General features: G+C 43.8%; 2 protein-coding genes across 3 annotated transcripts in view; one reads left to right on the top strand and one right to left on the bottom strand.

Annotated features, from left to right (window-relative positions):
- Positions 1–1347: 1347 nt before the first annotated feature.
- ARL11 (ARF like GTPase 11) lies at positions 1348–3517 on the top strand. 2 transcript variants are annotated; one of them, XM_084306271.1, is made up of 2 exons: positions 1348–1467; positions 1581–3517. In XM_084306271.1, the coding sequence occupies exon 2, from the start codon at positions 1588–1590 to the stop codon at positions 2173–2175; it is 588 nt and encodes a 195-aa protein (XP_084162397.1). In that variant the 5' UTR covers positions 1348–1467; positions 1581–1587; the 3' UTR covers positions 2176–3517. The 2 variants fall into 2 exon arrangements, with proteins under 2 accessions (XP_084162397.1, XP_084162398.1); XM_084306272.1 differs by having other exon boundaries at positions 1359–1467; positions 1578–3517.
- Positions 3518–9385: 5868 nt separating this feature from the next.
- Positions 9386–21199, bottom strand: part of KPNA3 (karyopherin subunit alpha 3) — a 50509-nt gene continuing 38695 nt past the window's right edge. The window contains exons 11-17 of the mRNA XM_084306148.1: positions 19342–19473; positions 18033–18161; positions 16157–16261; positions 15950–16021; positions 15665–15827; positions 14502–14596; positions 9386–11993 (exon numbers count right to left, since the gene is read on the bottom strand). Of these exons, the coding sequence (XP_084162274.1) occupies positions 11895–11993; positions 14502–14596; positions 15665–15827; positions 15950–16021; positions 16157–16261; positions 18033–18161; positions 19342–19473 (795 nt within the window). The 3' untranslated portion in view covers positions 9386–11894. The remainder of the gene's footprint in view (positions 11994–14501; positions 14597–15664; positions 15828–15949; positions 16022–16156; positions 16262–18032; positions 18162–19341; positions 19474–21199) is intronic.

Below are 21199 nucleotides of genomic sequence, written 5' to 3'. Positions count from 1 at the left end.
AGCCTCCGGGACCCTGGCTCAGGAAGAGGCACCTTGGCTTCGGCTGCTGGTTCGTGCAGCTACCCATCAACACTGATTTTCAACACCTCAGGTTTGGAGATGGAGGCACAGTCTGCTTTTGCTGGGCTGAGATCCTCTTGTCTATGCATGTCTACATCGTGGCACGAAGGTTACCTGGACAGTCATGCTGAGGGCATCTTCGTCTAGCCCTGCAGCGAGGTGGTCTCCAGAGGGAACCACCAGCAAGGCGAGACCATTTGTTCTGCCCACACAAGAGGTAGCTGCAGTGAGGGCTGCCCTGTCCTCGGAGCAGAGTTTGTGAATTATTTAGTGTCTCGCCTTTCTGCTCCAGCAACAGGACCTCTCGGCGCTCATCTCGTCTGCTTTGACTTTCTTTTCTCCCAGCCTTTCTTGCACAAAACTGCACTTGCCCCCATGTATTATTTATTGGAAGATTATGCTCTCATAACGTAGCTGTGGGTGGAACAAACTCTGCAAGGATCTTCTGCACCCCGTCTCTGGAACGATTGGCAGGGGGAAAGAAAACAGACTACAGTTCAATACCAGGGGTATGAAAACGTAAAAAAAAAATAAAAAAATAAAGTTCCCTCTATCTCTCTATTTGCCCACGAATTAATCTGCTCTCTGTCACACAAAACCTAAAAGCAATCCTCAATAAAACTGCACCCGGGTTGCGTTAGTCACATTCTTTATTCTGCTTTATTTCTTCTTCTTCCTTTTTTTTTTTTTAATATACAGAAGAAGCCTATTTCTGTGGCGTGTTCGAGGGTGATGCAATCAAAGCCCATTGCAACATCTTCCAAATCGCTGCTTGTCGGGTGGCAGGATCTCCGCCCTTGATTCCCGTATCTGCATCCCAGTTTACTTTAAATAAATCAGTTTTATGAATGAACAGCTCAAGCCTCAGAGAAGGTCAGCAGCGAAAGCAGGAGGAGCAGGGCAGGTTCAAGGGGCAGCCCGCTGGACCCACTGGGGTTTCATGATGGGTTTCACACAATACCCATCACGAAGACCTTACAGCCCCGTGTGATGCGGGGAGGAAGGCAGCGAAAGCCAATGCTGGATCGGATTTGTGCAAGCCCAAGACTGAAAACCCGTCAGTGCTGCCCACACCCTTGAGCTGTGATTCAGCAAATTCCCGGAGCAACCCCGTGCTTGAAACCCGGTTTCCTCCTGCCCGGCCGGGGGTGGATTTCCCCTCCAGAAGCCAATGAACAAAAGCCCGTGTCTTTCTGGCGGCGATGCGGAGGAAACAACGTGTCCCGCTGCCTCCCCACCTCTTCCTGCACCGCGCCGAGGCTCTTGCTGAGGGCTGTGGGTGGCGATGGAGCCTGGGAGGCAGCAGGCGCCTGGCTCTGCTCCACGCCTCCAAAATAAGAGCTCTGCCTCGTCCTAGCTGCCAAGAGGAGAGGAGCAACAAGCTGCCCGAGCCTTTGCTCAGCAAACGTAAGCAAAGCACAACCGAGTGCTCTGTTATTGACTGATATTACCCAGGAAGTACCCTTTTTATTTCCTATTTCATTTTATTTTTTTATTTTTTTCCTTGTTGTTTGCAGCAGGATCTCGATGGGGAAGCTGATCTCCAAAGGCCGGCGCAGGAGAGAAGCACGGGTGGTCATGCTGGGGCTCGACCTCGCCGGCAAATCCACCCTCCTCTACAGGCTGAAGAGCAGCCGGGCGATGGAGACGTGCCCCACCGTGGGCTTCAACGTGGAGTCCCTGCGGACGCCCTGCGGCCTGCCCTTCACCCTCTGGGACGTCGGGGGACAAAGCAGCCTCCGGGCCAGCTGGCCCCACTACCTGGAGGACACCAACATCCTCCTCTTCGTGCTGGACAGCACGGACACGGCCCGGCTTCCTGAAGCTTTGGAGGCTCTGGAGGAAGCCCTGGACCATCCCAGCCTGGTTGGTGTCCCCGTCCTCCTCCTGGCCAACAAGCAGGAGGTGCCCGGGGCGATGGCTCCTGCCGAGCTGGGGCAGCGGCTGCAGCGGGGGCGGCTGATGGGGCACCCGTGGGTGCTGCGGGGCTGCAGTGCCCTCACCGGGCAGGGCTTGCAGGAGGCTCTGGGGGTCCTGGGTGAGCTGCTGAGGGGCGCAGGGCAGCGCTGCACATCCCTTGTTGGTCCAGCAGAGAGGAGGCAAGCCCTCGGGTGAGCCCGAGGTGGAGCCAGCAGGATGCCAGGCTCTGGGCACCCCCCAAAAGGAGCAGACCTGCAGCTGGCACACATCGCGCTGAGAAACACCCAGCAGGAGCATTTTGGGATCCGTCTCTCGCATGCTCGCCACCTGCATGTTTGGCAGAGAAGCCCACGAGGGATTTTTATCTTTCCTCCCGGCCCTGATGCAGCTATCCTGATGGAGCAGGACTTCCAACAGCGGCCTCAGTGCAGCACCCATGGGTGTAACCTTCAAACCGTGGAAACGAGACAGGATGAGACGTTGTGATGCTGTTCCAGGATGTGTACTTACTAATTCCTTGTCTTTCTTTCCCATTCCTTATTTTTATTGAATACCGTTTGCAGGAAAATGGTGCCTAACTTCCCTGGTGTTCTCTTTAAATATAAGGAAGTCAAACCCGAGTTCTGGGTGCGTGGAAACACAACCCCTGAATATCCTCGCGGTGGTCGAGGGGAAGCCCCCCTCTCAGATGGTTTGAAATCAGACGAAACCACTCTGCAGGAGGTGGCCCAGCGCGGGCAGGCTGATAGCCAAAGGGCTCTCCATGCTCACCCTGCTCCAGGCAGCCAAAATTCCCAGCCCTGGAAGCTCACAGCGGGGCCAAGGTCCCAGTGGGGTCTGTGTCTGATCCCACTGAGCCTGCTGGAGGAAGGACCTATGAAATGTGTGCCTGGAGGGTGCCCCACACCCAAAATTCTCTTAATTAGGGTTAAAGTTAAGAGGCTTAGTGGTAGACCCTACTCCACTATGCAATGAATGAAAGCGGTGGGGCAAGGAGATTGAGAGAGGATACCACATTTATAGTCAGCAGAAGTCGGCTGCTTTCGGGAAGGAACTTATTCAGCCCAGAATCACCAAAGAAAAATGCACAAAGAAGCCTTCTGCTCTTCATACCAGTGCATTTCATGGCTCTTAAGGCATTAACCATCCAGCTGCCTCTGGTGCTGTGATTAGCCTCACTTCGTAGCAGGCAGCAGCCGGGACACAGGGCCTGTCTAAACTCCTGAAGGAGCAGGGCACAACAAACCACTCAGGGGAAGGTCTCAATAAAAGATGTCCTTCCAAGTGAGTCACAATTTGTAGCTGTGTTAATATATAAAATATAATAACTGTTATATGTGATAAGAGAGTGCTCCAGTGTTGGTCTGGCCTGAGTGATCATGAGTAGCCGTAAGTAGCACTGAACTGTAAAAACCTCTATCACAAACCTGTGTGTATGACAAGGAGGATAAAATCATGTCTTTAAACACTTTTGTATTTAAATACTTGTGTATTTGTGGCTAATATAAGCAGACTGATCTGCCTTTGGCTTGGAGGTGGCCGCCGTTGACTTCTAACACGCGTTTCCCAAGCACTTGTTGTGTTCTTGACTGTCGGAACCAGATGAAGAGGTTTTTGTAAGGCAAAAACATGCACTTGTATTGAGATGGAGATGAATGATCCCAGGTTATCCGTGCAGCCCCATCTCCAGTGCACGGAGAGGACGAATCTTCTCAGGGGCCCCTCCGGCCACGTGGAGCAGCGGGCCTGGAGGTGCAACACAACAATCCGATTGCTGTGTCAAAAGTGACTCCTCATTCAGTCTGCTGGTGTTTTGGTCACGCATCTCACACGGTACCAAACAGAGTATCGATCATTAGGGGCTGGGATCTGCAATATTAAACTCGGCATGTGTTGAAGAGTTGTCGTGCTGCTGCTTTACTCTTAGCTGGCTCTTGGTGCGTGCATTTGACTCTCCAAAATTGTCTGCTGGTGGTTAAAAAAAGGCTCTGAAGCCTTCCTATTCCCCCAGGAGTGTTTTTTTTGTCCCTTTCAAGACATAAAGGGGGCAGCAAATAGAGGTGACCATGAGCCTTTGGTAGAGATCAGCAATTACACATCAAACTATCAAAGTGGGAAGTGCTGAAGGAGGGGTTCTCGTGGCAGGGCCCGAAGCAGATTTAGGCAACATCCCCGTTCCCGACAGCGTCCTCACGTCCCTTGAAGGAGGGGTTTGGCACAAGGCTCCATCCCGTGGGGCAGCATGTGACTGCCTGCCCTTGCTTTCTGCAAGCAGGCGTTGCTCGGCTCTCGGTCACGTTGCCCCGCTCGCTCACGCCCTTGTTGGAGCCTGACGAAATGATGCTGGGCCACGCTGCTCCAAACAGCAGCACAGAGTTCACTTCTAATTATCCTCTCTTTCCTCCCGTGTTGCAAAGCAGCTGAAAACAAGCAAATCTACCCACTCCTGCCCTGTCCTAATCCAATGCTCACACAACAGCAAGCACCAAATACTTCAAATCTGGTGGCTAAAAACTTCTGGTCAGAAGTGACCAAGTCATACGACAGCAAGGTTTGGGAGACCTTCAGAGATCTTCTGGTACATATTGAAGTTTACAGCGACTTCAGTTAACCAAAATTCATAATTGTGCATCCATCTGCCCAGCCGCTGCTCCGCTGAGAAGAACCGTACTGGCGAGTGTGGTGGTCAATGGCTGGTGGCCGATGGCTCCGTGTGCGGGTGGGGGCCGGTGACGAGTGCTGTCCCTGTATCGCAGACATTGCTGCTCACTGAGAGCAGCCCTGAGGAGAGGGATTTGGGGCTGTGGTGGCCAAAAAGCCAGGCAGCAGCCAGCAGTGTGGGCAGCAGGGCAGGGAGGGGATTGTGCCCCTCTGCTCTGCCCTCGTGAGGCCCCACCTGGAGTGCTACGTTCAGGGCTGGGCCCAGCACAAGGAGGGTGTGGGGCTGGGAGAGCGGGGCCAGAGGAGGGCCATGAGGGTGGGCAGGGGCTGGAGCAGCTCTCCTGGGAAGGCTGAGGGGGCTGGGGGTGTGCGGCCTGGGGAACAGAAGGCCCTGGGAGACCTCACAGAAGCCTTTCAATACTCAAAGGAGGCTTATAAAAAGGTGGAGAGCGACTCTTTGCTCAATCAGATAATGGCAGGACAAGGGGGAATGGTTTTAAACTAAAAGAAGGGAGATTTTAGATGTTAGGAGGAAATTCTTCCCTCTGAGGGTGGTGCGGCCCTGGCACAGGCTGCCCAGAGAAGCTGTGGCTGCCCCATCCCTGGAGGTGCTCAAGGCCAGGCTGGATGGGGATTTGGGCAACCTGGGCTGGTGGGAGGTGTCCTTTCCTTTATTTTTTCATTTTTAAATATATATTTTTCCAGATACAACACAGAAGGATAGATTGGGAAAAAAAAGAAGTTAGAAAACGGGTTGCATAATTCAGTGAAATGGCATTGCTATCACTTCAATACGCCTAGCAGTTGTATTTTAGTTTCCTCCTCTTAAATAAACCCTGAAATATCACCTATAAAGATTCACCATGTGTAACTCACTGAGACGAACAGGGGGTGAAACCACATGTGCCACCACTTCTTGAAAATGCTAACACCGCTGCCAAGTGGCATTGAAAACCAGCCGTGCAACTGCGATCACTGCAAACGACAACTATGGTTAAAAACACTCTGGCATTTACAAGGATTAATTAATTGGCTCTCCTCTAATCTTCTTCCTGATGCCTGATCATGGCATTTAAGCCATGATCGACCTCTTGTCTGATAATTGCTATAACTTCCCTGAAGTTCACACGGCTGATGAACTATTCTTAAATTCACTTTTTTTAATAACCAAAGCACCGTCATGCCAGGGTCACGAAGCCACCAGTTCCCGCAGTGAGAGGGCAAAGCCGTGCAGTCCCAAGCCAAGTTTCATAACGGGGGGGGAAATGTCTTTGGAAAGACCAAACGGGAGGTTTCCTCGGGAAGAAAAACACCACCCCAGGGCAGGCCGGGACCCTCACGTCCCAAGCAGGAGCAGGTCTAACAGCCACGGCATTGCTTTGAGAGCATTTTTCTGTCATGTACCACTTCTTCCCAGCCAACAGACTGACTCGAGGGCTTTTTCTGCTCATGGAGAAAGATACACGCTTCGCAACTCATCATTTTCATTGCCTTCAGGAGCAAATGTTGCCTATATCACAAGTTTTGTCTGTGTTTTGCAGACATTGTTGCTCTTCACAAGCTCTCTGCTTGAGCAGCACTAGGGATGGATTTGCAGAGAAAGCCAGGCTTGGGAAAGCAAAACAGACCTGAGGCAGAGAGCAGAAATAATGGGACCAAAGACCTTGAAAATGGAGGAGAAACCAAGCAAAAGCCACTTGGAGGATGGACTTGGTCGTGATGCTTCCCATCAGGCAATCTGCAGAAGGGGTCTCAGCATCCAGTGACTGGGAAACCCGTCAGATCTCCCAAAAAAAGCCATTCGAGGGTGGAGGAGGAGTGCAGCACTGCGACTAGTTGGAAGGGTTGAGCATCCACAAAAGTGGAGAAAGCATCGCTCCCTGGTTTGGGTGGGAGGTCAACGGGAAGCAAAATGTGTCAGATATTCCTGTTTCTGCAAGACAAGGTGAGACCAATCTCAGAACCAGAGGACGGCTGAGGTCCAAAGGGACCTCTGGAGGACATCTGGTCCAACCCCTGCTCGAGCAGGGTGCCCAGGTCCATGCCACGACCCCAGGACCATCACCAGCAAAGAGCAGATTTGGGGCTGCAAGCATGGGTCCTGAGCCTCCAGAGCTGCCCTGAAAGAGATGGGGACAACGTCTACGGTGCCACCAAGCTCTTCAAGACACCTCTGGGGGCTGTGGATGTGTCACCAGAGCCTTGAACGGTTGCCATCGTCTTCTTCATAGCAAATTTATCCTAATTAAATGATTGCTATTCAATTTTGGTGGTGGAAGTTCATGGAGCTCATTGGTGTCTCCTTGAAGGTGATGGGCCCCAGGAAAGAAAACACCCTCAAGGGAAGGGCCTCCAAGAACATACTTGGTGTGGGGTTCGGGACTGCATATAGTGCAAGTACTGCTATAAAAGCAACATCAACCTTTTAAGAATGAAAAAGTGATAAAGGAATAAAATAAATAATACATCCAGAAGAAAAAACACACCCCAAAACCCTAAAACCCAAGGGCAGTGCAGGAAAGCTCAGCTGTGAAACAACAGCGATGAAAACAGGCTGCCTCGTTGAAGGTATCAACGATGGAGTCAAGGAAATGAAGAAGTCCACGTGTTTTGGTTTTGTCCCATCCTGCCTGGATTCCAGTTTATTTATACACAGTCTGTGATTTTGATTTTTAAACCAGATCAGGTTGCCCCAAACCCCATCCAACCCTTCCTTTCAACACCAGGTTTGAGAAGGTAAAGAGCTTTAGGGGAGGACGTGGCTCCTGTGGGAGTTTGTTCTTTACCCAGCTGGTGGGAAAGATGTTTTCCAGCAGAGCTGGCGGTGCTGGAAAGCTGGAGATGTCCCCCAGGAGCTGTGCTGATAACCACCACGATCCCTGCAGGGCCGTGGTGAGGCTGATGAACCTTCAGGCAAGCTCTGGGCTCTTTATAAGGTGGTGACCCTTGGTGCTGGGGCCCTGCACTGCACCACAGGGAGCTCCAGAGCAAGGACATCAGCAGCAAGTGTCAGGTTTGGGAAGCAACCCACAGGTTTATGCCAAGAATAAACCCAGAATTTAACAACCTTCAGTTTTGAAGCCTGTAGGATTTGCATTTTCAGATTTTTCTCTCCCATCGTTAAGAGCCAGCTTTTTTTTTTTTTTTTTTTTTCCCTTTACATTATCATCAAAAATGCAACTGGTTAAGCGAGTAGAACTCCTGCAGTATTTCAAGAGCTCAGAAGTTGGCTAAAATACCAAATACAGCTGAAGATGTGAAAACTGCAAGGAGAGATTTCTCCCCTTTCCATCAGTTTTCATAGTACTAGTGCAGATCTGGGGCTGAGCTCTCCCCAGAACTCCTCCCTGGGTACCGATAGCCCTGCAAAACAGCACACGCGGACGTTTGGGCTCATGCTGCTGTCAGCAAGGCCCAACCTGAAACCACGTTGGCTCATTTCATCGGGGCCATGGCATGTGGAGATTACTGGGGCTGAGGGATAAAGGAACTGGAAGACCACTTTTTTTTTTTTTTTTTTTTTTTTTTTAATATATTGACAAAAACTGGGGAATATTTGGAGGTGCTTGATGTAAACTTGAGAATTTGACAAGCCCTCCAAGGACTCCCCCAACACAAATTCATGCCCTGAAATGGCCCAAACAACAAACCCAAGGGCACAGGGGCTGCTCCTAGAGAACTAATTCTGAATACTTGTTTCACGGTGACAGGGACAGGGCCAGACCTCACTGTGGTTTATAATACTGTAACATATGTAATATATAAATACACAGCACTTCACTTCTCCTTCACATACAGGTAATTTATATGGGGATCATCGGGACTGACGGATGAAGGCAGAGAGCTGTAAAGATGAACTTTTCTTTAGCCTTCAGTTTAAAACACAAAACCGATGATGTTCTGAAGTATGATGCACAATGCTGCAATGTCCCTAACGCTTTTTAAAACTCAGGTAGGAAAAAAAAACAACACCCTACGTTCCTCTGTCAACCTGTAGGCTGCTCAGGAAGGATTTAGGACAGGACAGCATCAATGGTAAGCCAAAATTGTGAAAATGGAAGCGTTTGGTCCCAGCTCTAGCTCCTGACTTCTCATCTGTTTTCTACTTTTTCCCCCCTTTTCTTCTTGAAAAGTGCTTTCTAATGGTTCGATTTGTTGTCCTACATGTCTGAACAGAAGCGAAACTGGGCAACTCATCTACGTTCACCCACTGGGCAATGCAGATCCAATCTCCAACCCACTCCAATGGAACCCCACAGAGGTCAGGGACGCTGCCATCCATCCGTCCTGCCCACGGAGAGCCATGGGGACGTCAGCCTCCTGCCTAGGGCTGGTCTTGGTGCAGACCAAGGAGCAGTGCCCACCTGATTATAAAACTAGTGTGGTATCAGCAGCCAGACCAGCACCGGGACCTGGAAAACATTTCTGGAGCTCCCTGATGCCATGGTGCACTCCACGCCTCTACCAGAAGTCACTCTTTCCCGTATAGCTGTGCAGAATGGCTGCAGCTCACTTACCACGGCCTCCCGTACACGTTTGGGAAACATTTCCCTAAAAGAAACATATAAAACTCCGTAGTAGAACAGTACCCAGCGTTTCAGAGATGACTGCGTTAGCTTACTTTATTCATTCTTGTAACATAGGTCAAACTTTGAGGCGGAGTTCTGATAACTAAAATCTAGTCAAAGACAAAAACCCCTAAGTCGAGATCGGTGAAGACTAAGCAGTTTCATAATTTTCAAAATAAGTTCTTGAATTTTTTTTAATAGTATTTGATAGCAGCTTTTTATTGGTTACAAAACCTAAGCCCATATACAAAATTAGGAACACATTTAGATGCCTCTTTGAAAGAACGTTTTAGTCTATTTTAACTGATAGTTTAAAAAAATAATAAAAACAATGCAATTTTAAACACTGTTCTGAAAACGTAAAAGTGCAGCAATATACTTTGTTTCCTTTATTAACTATGAAATGGTGCAATCCCAATCAAAAGCTGATAAGGTCACAACAGAAAGAACTGAGCGAACGCTTTGTCTTGCTTTACCTCAGTTCTCCGATGTTCACTTTTAATGTAATGCATTGAGTGCAAGAAAAAGATCCGATCTTCACAGTAGTGGAAAACTGTTGTTTTAATATCAATTTGTACGTAATCTGCAGGATAGTAGTGAGTGCAGGCTGAACGGGGTAACCGTCGTTCTATATGGCATATAGGGAAACTAAATCGAGTCAGGAGGGGAAATATTTGTTCACAATAACACCTGCTGGAACTCTAATTTCACAAGAACTTTGTGACCTTACCTAACTTTGACTTTTTATTGTTTAGTTTTTTTAGCGAACACCACACAGTTTCAAGATTTTAGACTATAGTGTGTGAATAGGATGCAGTTACCATATGAAGCTTCAACTCAACTTTTGGGAAAAGAAAAAAGGCACAATGAACTTCAACTCAATTTTATGTGCACAAGAGTTGAAAAATCTGAGCCACCTTAAAGAGAAATTGATTCTAAAATTTATAAAACCTATAAATAATCAGAGGCCAAACCACTATATTAAAACAGATTATCTAGCAAGTAAAAATCTTGCAGTTTAAACATACGCTTGTATCAAGTTAAGATACAAGACAACTCGCTCTTTAAAGTGGCTCCACCTTGGCAGATATATATTTAATGAATGCACACCTGCTATGCGTTGTTCATCAGTGGAAAAACAGCTGATCCACAAAGCTCTGATGGCATCTGTCCTTATCTTCATCACAGTAAATACAACCCACATCCAATAACTAAATTAGTTTAGATTTTTCTATCCCTTCACATCAATGCATTGGGAAATTACACCCAGTAAACAACAGCAACAAAACCAGTTTGTGTGATAGCTTACAGAATTTCACAAGGATCGATCTCCGCTCCAGCAATACCAAAATCCCTTTGAAAATGACTGGGTCAGGCGATTTTCCGAAAGCAATGACCTCACATACCTCAAGTAAAGTTATTTAATGTGCGCTGCACATCGGGTTTATGCTGAATCATGGCAGCTTCCATCCAGCCTCACACATCAACCAGTTTGCATCTTTTGTAATCGTGTGAATAAGATTTGAGACTAATTTCTGAGTTACTCTTCCAATACTCCAAGAATGAAGCTTTTATGACGCTTCTAAGTAGTTGCTGGTTTGTTGCCAACCACATCATCATAAGCACTGGTTACTAAGTAAAAAATAGTTTAAGACTAAATTACAGTAAACATGAAAGCTCCACAGTTTAAACCCAATATAAATCAACCATATCCAATTATCAATTTAAAACAAAATATATTGACTACTGAAAGTTGAAAGCAAGATTCTTTTTTAACTAATGCATTTTTGGACAGATTTTTTTTTTTTTCTACAGTCTGGGATTCTTGCTTTCAGCTTAAACAGAAGTTCAAGTCCATAACAGGTTTGTAGCTCAGGTAAAATACCATGCACAGCATTTGATTACTTCAAAACAGCAGGAACACACAGGCTGAAGTGAGTGGTCAAATAGGGCTCGCTGTTCTCAAAAATTAGGTATAATGGCAAAGCTTTACCAGTCCAAATCTACAGTTCTTTCTCCAACCCTGGTTTCTGAGGCAGTTAATGAACACACATCAATTACTGATAGATGAAGTAGTTTTTTTGTTTGCTTTAAACTTAAGTGTTTAATCAATTGCCAAGTGTTTTTGTTTTGTTTTTGTTTTTTTAAGTTACTTTTATTTCAGTTTCACCAATGAAATTCATTTGGCTTGCATTTTTTAATCTATTCTTCCACATAAAGTATATGAAAATATGTTTGTGGAGGACGATGATGGAGGCTCAGAGCAAACTGGGCCCCTGTAAAGTCTTCCAAAATGTACGCATCATACCAAAGTGTCTTGATCCACAGCGCACCATTTTCCAAAGAAGCTACTTTTCCGTGGAAAGCCAATGTGCCACCACTATGGAATATTCTTAACAAAACTGCAGATTGCGGTTGTCAGCATGTGGCACCAGGAAAAAGGCAAAAAAAGGTAGTTGGGACTGTTAAAAAGAATTCTGAAACAGTTTAAGAGATCATGCATATGCATTTACAGTCCATGTGATAGTGATGTTTGGCAACTGCAAAGTGACCGATACATGGCTTGCTTTAGAAGCATCAAAACGAAGAGGCATGTGTGTCTTGGAGCCTTTTGTTTCTTCACTTGGTAGCCATCTGGTGGTGCTTCATACTGGTGTGGGACAGAGAAGCTGCACTTTTTTCAACTTAAAAATTAAATTCTTTTGTTTGAAGGTTGGCCGTTGGGTCGAAATTGTAAGTACCTCCTTGAGTGGCTTCAGGAATGAGGCTGGGATCTTCATCGATCTGCGAAATAAAGCAACAAAAATGCATCAGAGGCCGATTCCCAGCACAATCCAGTACACGTAAGCGAGATTCTCAACCGTTCGCCTATTTATTAAGGTATTATTGCAATAAAATTAGATTAGTTTTTTCAATTCAATTCCTCAGCTTTGTTTAAAAAGATCAACACATCAACTCTGTTCTAATACCACTGGGGAAACAGAAAATCAACAGGGCTAGAGACTGGGTTGCTGCTCAGTCAAAGCTGTTGCTATTTTAGCTGTGCAATTTAATTTTCAACGCCAATTTCCAGCACTTCTTCAGTTGGCTGATCACTAGATGTAAATTCCAAAATTAGTTTTGTGCTTTCTCCCATTTATTGCAACACGAAAATTTTTATTAGCAGCTGATAGGAAGACTTGTATAAAGCTTAACAGAATAATTGGCATCTCCTATTAGGATCTGAAGGATTTAGAATAACTCATTTCACAGCAGTTTTACGTAATTCCCGTAAGTGCAATCTGAAATATTTTTAAACCAAAAATACTTTGTGAATACAGAACGAAAGGCATCTGCATCCAACTTTATCCAGCTTCCTCAAAGCTGTGAGGATTTAAGCATTCGCTGCCTCTAGAAACCAGAAGTACCACCGGCAGTACCCTCAACGTGCACAGCTTCAACCCCTACCTGGTTCAAAGTGTGTGTCATTTTGGAAGCACATAAGAGCCCTTGTGGGGTCTAAAGAGGTTTCTGAGGTCTGTCATTGGAGTAGTGCAGCCTTCAGAACTGACTCACCTCAAGTCTTTATGTTTCTTTTTACTTTGGGAGACTTAACACCTAAATTGCAAGGAGGGATTAAGGCATCTGGGGACAGCAACAATTCGCAGGAGGAAGGCTAGGGCATGCCACTACCAAATGAAAATCAAATCCAGTTTCAGAATGCTTCACAAATGTCTGTGAGTTGCTAAATTAGCACTTCTGCCTTCTGGAGGGGTACTACAAAGTAATGTTACCGAAGTTCTCATATCTTTAATGCAACAAATAAAAGTCAGGAAGCTACCAGTGCTGGTCCTAAAGTACCTGCCAACTGCCTGTGCACTTCACAGGGCTCACTCAGCGAAGGAGCAGATGGGGTTAACAATGAAGGGGTGAATATCTAGTGACCAGCAACATCTTATGAAAACACAGAAACTCGAAAGCTCCTGAAGTGACAGAAGGCAGGAGTACTCCTGGGCAGTCAAGCTTAACACTACCAAGCAGGCAAACATAACCACTCCTGTCTCCTTAGGGCAATTTGGATTTCATTTCATTATTTTTTTTTCTTGTTTGTTTGCCTTGGTACTAAACTTACAAGGGTTAATTTTGCCACTTACAGTTACTGCCTCAAAATTTCTTTGTTGTTGTGTTTTACTTCCAATTTGCCAATTATGGAATGTGTACGATTCTTAGTTAAGTTTCAGAAACTCCAGGACACGTACTACCAGTATAGGCAAGAATCTGAAGTAAAGTCTCGCTCCCAAGTAAAGGAGGTAAATTCAGCCAATTAGGCACAGACTAAATCCCATCAGTTTATGTAAAAAGTAAATGCACAAAAGGGAGTACTAACCTCGACAAGGGGTATTTTTCCACCCACACCAACCAGACTGTGCTCTTCAGTTAACTACGGAAGTCTCAGAACCGTTATGGAGATTATTAGACACTGCCCACAGAATCATTAAAAGCATAGGGAACTTTGCACAGATCTTAACTTTTGGTGACTAACCTCACAGCTGCCACGATGGGACCATAAATGGAAAATTAGGAAGTCATAAAATGAGAGCTGATATCTGAGGAGTTCAAGTTATGAGGCTTGTTAGCCAAAAGAACTGAAGACATTAGTACTGGCAGGCTGCAGAAGTGCAAACACCCTAGAAGGCCTAGAAAAGGCAACCATTAGTCCTCCTCAAATTATTTGCTGAAGTGTTTCTGAGGCACTCAACTCACAAGCAGCCAGCAGCAGGAAGAGCTGGAAACCAAACTGTCAAAATGTCTACTCGGGATGCAAGAAAATATCTGATGGTCTAGATCAATCAGCTGCAGAGAGTTTTCTGGTTTTAATGACTCTTTTCAATGCAGAATCCAGACTGAGCAATTACAGAGCTAAAATACAGTAACCTATCTGAAATTAAGGATCTGCTCCCCCATCTTTAAGATTGATGTATGAGAAAGTAAAGCAGGAGAGCCAGAGAACTGTTTTGACTCTAATCACAAGTAATTACATGTCAGTGTACATGTCAATATAACATTAGGTCAGCATCAATCAACGTGTTCAAGTAAAATGAGATCAGTCATCTTAATGTTGCTACAGAAAGTTCTTGGTATCGAGAAACTCTTCAAAGACTTTCAATTAAGGGAAGGTGAACTGAAAAAGGAACAGGAAAATTGACCTCATGGCCAACCTATTATCACAAGAACTGGAACTGAGCAACAGTGGCAACGTACTTACAGTAACAGATAACAACACATATGCTTTTCAATCCTTAGCATACTTACATCATCACCAGAGAAATACTGATCTATGATTTCAAATGCTAGTTTATAAATGTCTTCGTTCTCATGCTGTTGCAAGGCTTCAATTTTCTCTAGCCCTGGATAAAAGGAAAGGGAGAATTTTAAGTTTAAACTAAAGTGAGTAACTAACTACTTTTTGAAAAAAAAAAAAAAGAGAACAAGAAAAACCATGAGAGATTACTACAGAAACATAATAAAAAAGATGGAGCTCAGTTTCCAAGTATTATCTCCACAATAGCTATCTTTGTCTCCAAGATTAAAAAAAAAATAGGTTGTGAACCTTTGCATGCCACGGAACATCCCATTTTATGAACACAGGACAAGGGAATCTTCTCTCTTTTTAAATAAAATTCTCTGTACTTCTGTGTTTGTCTTTTCAATTTTTTATTATTTTTGTAAGACTTCTGCTGTCTAATATGTAGCTTTTGTCCCAGTCATTGTGCTTTCTGCATATATGAATAAGGAAGTGGTATTATTTGTGTGTTGCATACAATTTTTAAACAATAAGGCAACAAAGTCTCATGCTAAGAGCAGCTTGAAACTATAGTCCCTTTTTCAGACTGGATGTGGTATACACAAGGGAAAAGTTTCCAATACACTAAGTTCTCAAACATCCATTTAGTGCTATTCTACTCTATCAATTAAAATTGTAGCCTGAAACTGGGAAAAAAAACAAAGAAAACTTGGAGAAAACGGGGAGGCTTGTAGCTTGTTAATACTAAGTTTGCAACACTTAGTTAATACTGAGTAAATACTAAGACTGCAATATCCAAAAGCCTGACTCCTCATCCTATTTTGGTCTTAATGGAACTGTGATCCTCACATCTGCTTCCAAAGCAGTAAAATAAAGCATGAAGTGTGTTTTACCACACAACCAACTAATAACCAAATGAAAAGAAGTACAATTCTCATTTATGTCTAGAAACACCTATGCTACAGAAGGCTCCTCCACTGACTGCCTCCAACATGACCATCCCCAAAACAAGCTGAACAGGAAAGGCTGTCATTTTTCTCATTGCAAAAGTCTCGCTTGCTTATTTAAATAGCCCACGGTCACAAAAATGCTGTACTAAACATCAACAACAGCCAGGAGACAGAATAAAATTCAGTAAATTAATTTTTTAAAAAGCCTAAAAAGCACTTACCTCCACACTCTTCTATAATTTCAGCTATTGTGCTGGCCTCATCACCAGCCATTATCAGGATGTTTTTCAGACCATCCAGCACCACCTGTACCACTTGAGAATCCTTTACTGAGAGTAGATTGCAGAATGGCGGGATTACGTTTTGCTGTACAAGGTATTCAACCTAAATAATAGGGGAAAAAAATCCTTTGAACAAAGCATCCAAAATGCTTTGAGCATTTTGCTTCTTACAAATGGCTGCACGTACAATGTTTTCGGGACAATCTGAAATCCTACTACACGTACCTGATCTTTTCTCCCACTTATTGTCAAATTGCTAATTGCCCAAGCAGCTTCCTTTTGTGTTCCAAAGTCCCCCTGAAGAATAAAATTAATCGCTCATTAAAATCCACATGGAAACATCTGTCAAGCTTATTATTAAAAATCACCGACTCCGCATGTCAGGTTTATAAAAAGAGGATGACAACTCGCATAGCTGGTAGTTTGACTGACCTTAGCCAGCTGGTGTATGATCATAGGGATTAGACCAGCATCTATTACAGCCTGAACTTGTTGTTGGTTTCCTGCTGTGATATTGGAAAGGAACCAAACTGCTTCCTAAAAATGGAAAAAATAAAAAAGCAAAACACTTTTCAAAAACAGTCAACAGACGAAAAAAAAAAAAACAAGCTGAACAAAACAACCTCAAAACCTCAACTCGTACAATGACCAATCTCTAAACACAGCCTCCAGGCTTCCTCCCCACTAGCACTTCCAGCGCACAACCTTTATTGCACTGTGAAAGCCAAACACGCAGGGGATCAATACAAAACTGATATGATTAACTCACTGGGCCAGATTATTACTTACACAAGGAGCGTTTCCATACACTGGGAGCGATACTGACTTAAACCTTACATCCACTTTGTGCTGCTGGAATCACAGTCGTGTTTTAAAATTTTAATCAGTTTTGCAAAGAAAATCGGTAAAACCCCACATAAAAAGGGACTCCTCTAATATTTGACCTGACAGCTCAGTAGTAGCTTTCTGTGCTTCCAGCTCCCATTTTGTTCCTGAAACACGAAGTAGAGCTTACAAAGCTCATTCGAGTTTTCCCATTAATTATCAGACAGGACAGGACTCTCAGTCCCCAGACCTTACTCAGCAGTTATTGCTTTCTGGCGGTTCCTCAGCATAGATAACATCTAATGGCAGCAACAAATTCATGGTTACAATGGGGAATACTTGTTAAGACAATTCAGAACAATGTAAAAAATCTATACTAAAACCAGATTTTAATAAGCCATCAAAGAGATGATTACAAAGTACTGCAGAAAACAATGGGTTCCATTTTTTCAGGGACATGTACCTGACTTTTATTTGCTCCTCATAACATTTATTAAAACAAAAAACTCAAAGGTGTTTATACACTCCCCTTATACAATAATAGTTCATTTCTTGGCATTCAAAAGCACTGAATCTTAGCATTTCTCGTTCTTTCCTGAGTGCTAGAAGCGCAGGCAGAAACAAATCACAGCAGTTTGAACTGTCAAAGATTAACTTCTTCAGTGCTCTTGGCAGTTGCCAGGCCCTGAAGACACAGATTCCTCTCTAACAGATTTCCCCTCAGTGGTAAGCTAAAATAGGGAAGTCGTGTAAGATAAACAAAAGGCGAGAGAAACAAAAAACCCTTCCTCCTTAACCAGCCCCATCTCTGCAGGGAAAGATGGCATGATGATTAACAAAAATTATTAACAAAAAACACCATCAACTACAGTTCTGGAAAAGAGGTCATTAATCACATTCTTTCCTCTAACTCTCCCTACACCACCCAGTCCTTTGCAGAAGCAAGGTTCCCTCTGTTAAAAGGAAGGAGAGGAAACCCAGGGATAGTTTTCAAAAAAGGGCAGTGATATTCCCTACTCCCTTGAAAGTGAGGACTGGCAATAGAAGAGAAAAAACTCTGCTACGAAAAAGGTGTTACTTCATCAAGCTTCTTTAATTTTGTTGAGTGGAAAAACTGGATCAATCTTACCCATCTCACTGGACTCAACCCAAAGTAACAATCCTTACATATGAAAAACCCCAATGCAAGTTCAGCAATTACTCACTTTGCAAGCAAACTAAAAAAAAAAGTATCACACTTCCAAGCAAAAACCATCAGGCCTCCCAAAAAGCGCTGGGCATCGACACCAATGCGCAGATCCCCAGTATGCCTGGTTGGCTTCAGCCCTAATTAAGCACCAGCCTCAAAGGCTGCATCTCAATACAGAATTGCTGACATCCCAGAGATAACAGCCATAAGAAGTTCTTCTGTAACACGCTGCAGACTACTGTTCTACTTTTTAAGCAACAAGATTAAGTTAGGGAGAAGCAGATCATAATATACCTTGTTTATCTTCTCTTTTGGATGCGTCAGGAGGTTTGGGAAGTAAGACAAAACATCACAATTGAGAACAACTTGTGTCTGTTCATCAGTACCAGTTACTATGTTGCCTACTGCTCTCAGTGCTGCTGTCTGAATATCCAAAGTGGGAAGGAAAAAAAAAAAAAGCATGTTAAAGACGTTGCTGTTACTTATGCTAAAACAAAGATCATTTTAAAATGTCTCGACAAAAACACTTTGCAAAACACAATTTAGCACTTCAGCCTCCAAGCTACACTCTAAAAAGGGTGCTGTTCCACCAGAACAGAAACACACAGTACAGAATTTTACTCAATAGATGCAGTGCAGCTCAAATCCAAAAGTGTAAAGACCAGAAAGTAAAAGGGTATTAAAACAATAAAATAATTCATTGCGTATCTGCTCTGATTTACAATAAATGTATCTAGCTCTTGACTATGTCTGCCAATATTGCTTACTTTTCCATTCAGGTCTCCACTGCAATATTTAAAAAAAAAAAAGAAAAAAAAAAGGACTACTTTTATTCTTATTGACTCTTACTTGACTTTCAGAAATGTACTTTATACTCTTCTGTATTAGTTATTAAGTGCTTCATAAGTGACAGAATACTGGAGGGACTTGTTTTCATCAAATGAACTGGCCTGACAAATTTCAAGACAGCCAAGTCTCATCCAAAGTCCAAACTAAACAAACATGACAAATGCACAGACATAGGAAAAAAAACAAACCTTCCACATTCCAATGGTTAGTTTATAAAAATCAAGGACATATTAACTAACCTTAAGTTTCCCTTTGTTTTTGAAATTAATCAAACAAGGTCAGTTACCCTACCTTTTGTAGATAACCAGAAATTTACTCTACTAAAAGGACTGAGAATCTGCAAATATTTTAACATTCAGCAAGTCTCAAAAATCATGGCTGATTTCCATGAGCTATTCAGAAGCTGCAACCATACATGCAGCAACAGAAAAAAAGAGTATATAGAATTTGGAAAATGTAAAACCCATTGTCATTAAATATTTTAGGAGAACAAAAGGAATGTACCCCTGGTAATCATCCAGTGGAAGTTAATGTTTAACCTGTTACTAACAAAATCAAAGGAATCTCAAAACAACTTGAATATAATTTTAAAAGATCTTTTTTCCTTAGCGTAGGTAACATTTTTGTTCAGTTAACCTACAACAAATGTAGCTATAAATGCTCATCTCAGAACACCACTAACAAATACTCAGAAGCACATTTTTTAACACAATAGGTTACAAAGGACTTTGCAAAGACACTGAAGCAGACTTACTTGAACTTTAACCTCCTGATGACTCAGAAGGGGAACTAGGAAAGGTACAACTCCTGAATCAATCACCATTTGTATCTGCTCGTTACCACCGTCTGTTAAGTAGGACAGAGCCCAAACGGTGTCCACAAGAATCTACAAGTTGGAAAGAACATGGATTATAGATTGAACAGCAAGATCCGTGTAACCAAGTCTTAATTTAGCAAACAACATTGCACACATCTGGGTAAAAAAGGAGCATGCAATTCAGTTACAGGAAAAACACAAATACAATAATGCAACCTAATTTGTAGAATTTTAAATTAATAGGTACACCTATGATAACTGGGGCCATCTGTACCATGAAAATAATTTCTGTGTGCTCTTTTTTTTTTTAATTAAACACCACATTTTGGTGCATAAAATTACAGCACACATCTCCTGACAAAGGTAAATTTTTTGGCTTTATTTGCATTTCACAGATAGATGACCCGCTCAGGTAAGTAACTGTGCTAGTAACCTTCTGAAGACAACACTGAGCCAGCCCTGCCCTAATCTGTTAAATGTGCTATCTTCTGATTACAGAACACCTAAATTCCCACAGTATGCAATCCATCTATCCACACTTTAACATTTCTGACCCACAGCACAGTTTTGAAGTTAAACTGCAAACTGTCCTCGACGTATCCTCTTTGGCCTTCATATCCAGATTAAAATCCGCAGCAAAGGAAAGAATTTCTTACACCAGCTAAAGGAGTAACAGCTATTGTAAGGTGGCAACTGTTCAAGCAAAGGGAAAAAACACAAAGGAATGGCCATCATGCAGGGCACTCTCAGTATCTTAAAAGTAATGACTACGTCATGGATGACTTGATAAGGCTCGCTTGAGATCCCTCAAAAAAAAAAAAAAAAAAGGAAAGGAAAGGTACAAAAGTTACAAGTTATTTTAAGGGTTGTATTTGAAGCAGGAACAAAGCTAGCAGAAAGAGTGGTAATATCCCATCACTTAGAGATGATGTTAGGAAGAGAAATCTGGACCCCACTGAGGACATCATCTGTTAAGGTATCTCGACCTCTGCATTTCTAAGTAAATGTCCACTGCTAACTAAAGCAAGGCAGTTTAGTATTAATGGAGACTATGGCCTCAATTCATTGCACCTAAGTGAAGTGCCTAAATTAAGAGCAGAATTAGCCTACTCTCCCCCTATCTTCTGCGTGCTAAGGCACCTTTTATATTCTGTGAACGAAAACACCTTTTTGACGTGGCTCCCATCTGATTTACTAAGAAGACCTTAGAGCAACAGGCTCCAAATCTAAGCATCTTATTTATATTCTGAGATCAGATGGTCTGAACTTGTGTTTGAAAGGCTTTGCAGGCAGAGCTTGTGCCCAGGCTGAGCCAGCGGCCCAGCTCACTGAGATTTAAGGGAGCTTCAAATGGGAATGGCTCAACTTGCACCCAAATAGCAACCTGGGAGCCGGCTTCTCCCTGACAACTTAACTGAAGAAACCTCACCTGCTATTTTCCACAAAGGCACCTGCTACTATTAAAACAGATACCCATACAAACTTTCCAGCTGTTAAGACACCTAAATAGTACTGGAGATACGGAAGAACTATAAAGTCCTGTCCCACAGGCTGTTTCCACCAATTTCCAGGGACCAGACAGCACAGACCTAACTCTCCTGACACAGCCTGCTGCTGCCCTCACCCACTAATGCCACGGGGACAGCAGAACGTGCTGCAGTGGAGCCGGTATCGCAGCAGAAGCAGTGAGAGATGGTGCCTCACCAGTTTGCTGCCCCACAGCCCTGTTGGTGACGAGAGCAGCAGCCGCCAGAAGTGCTCACGGTACTGTTGGCTGACCTACCTGCATCACTGC

This window comes from Netta rufina (assembly GCF_964035555.1).
Source record: "Netta rufina genome assembly, chromosome: 1".
Classification (NCBI taxonomy): Eukaryota; Metazoa; Chordata; class Aves; order Anseriformes; family Anatidae; genus Netta; species Netta rufina.
Note: the sequence above shows the minus strand (reverse complement) of the source record. Positions and strands in the feature narration are given on the sequence as shown.

Coding starts and splice junctions, on each gene's coding strand:
- ARL11 (XM_084306271.1), top strand. CDS start 1,588: ATGGGGAAGCTGATCTCCAAAGGCCGGCGCAGGAGAGAAGCACGGGTG.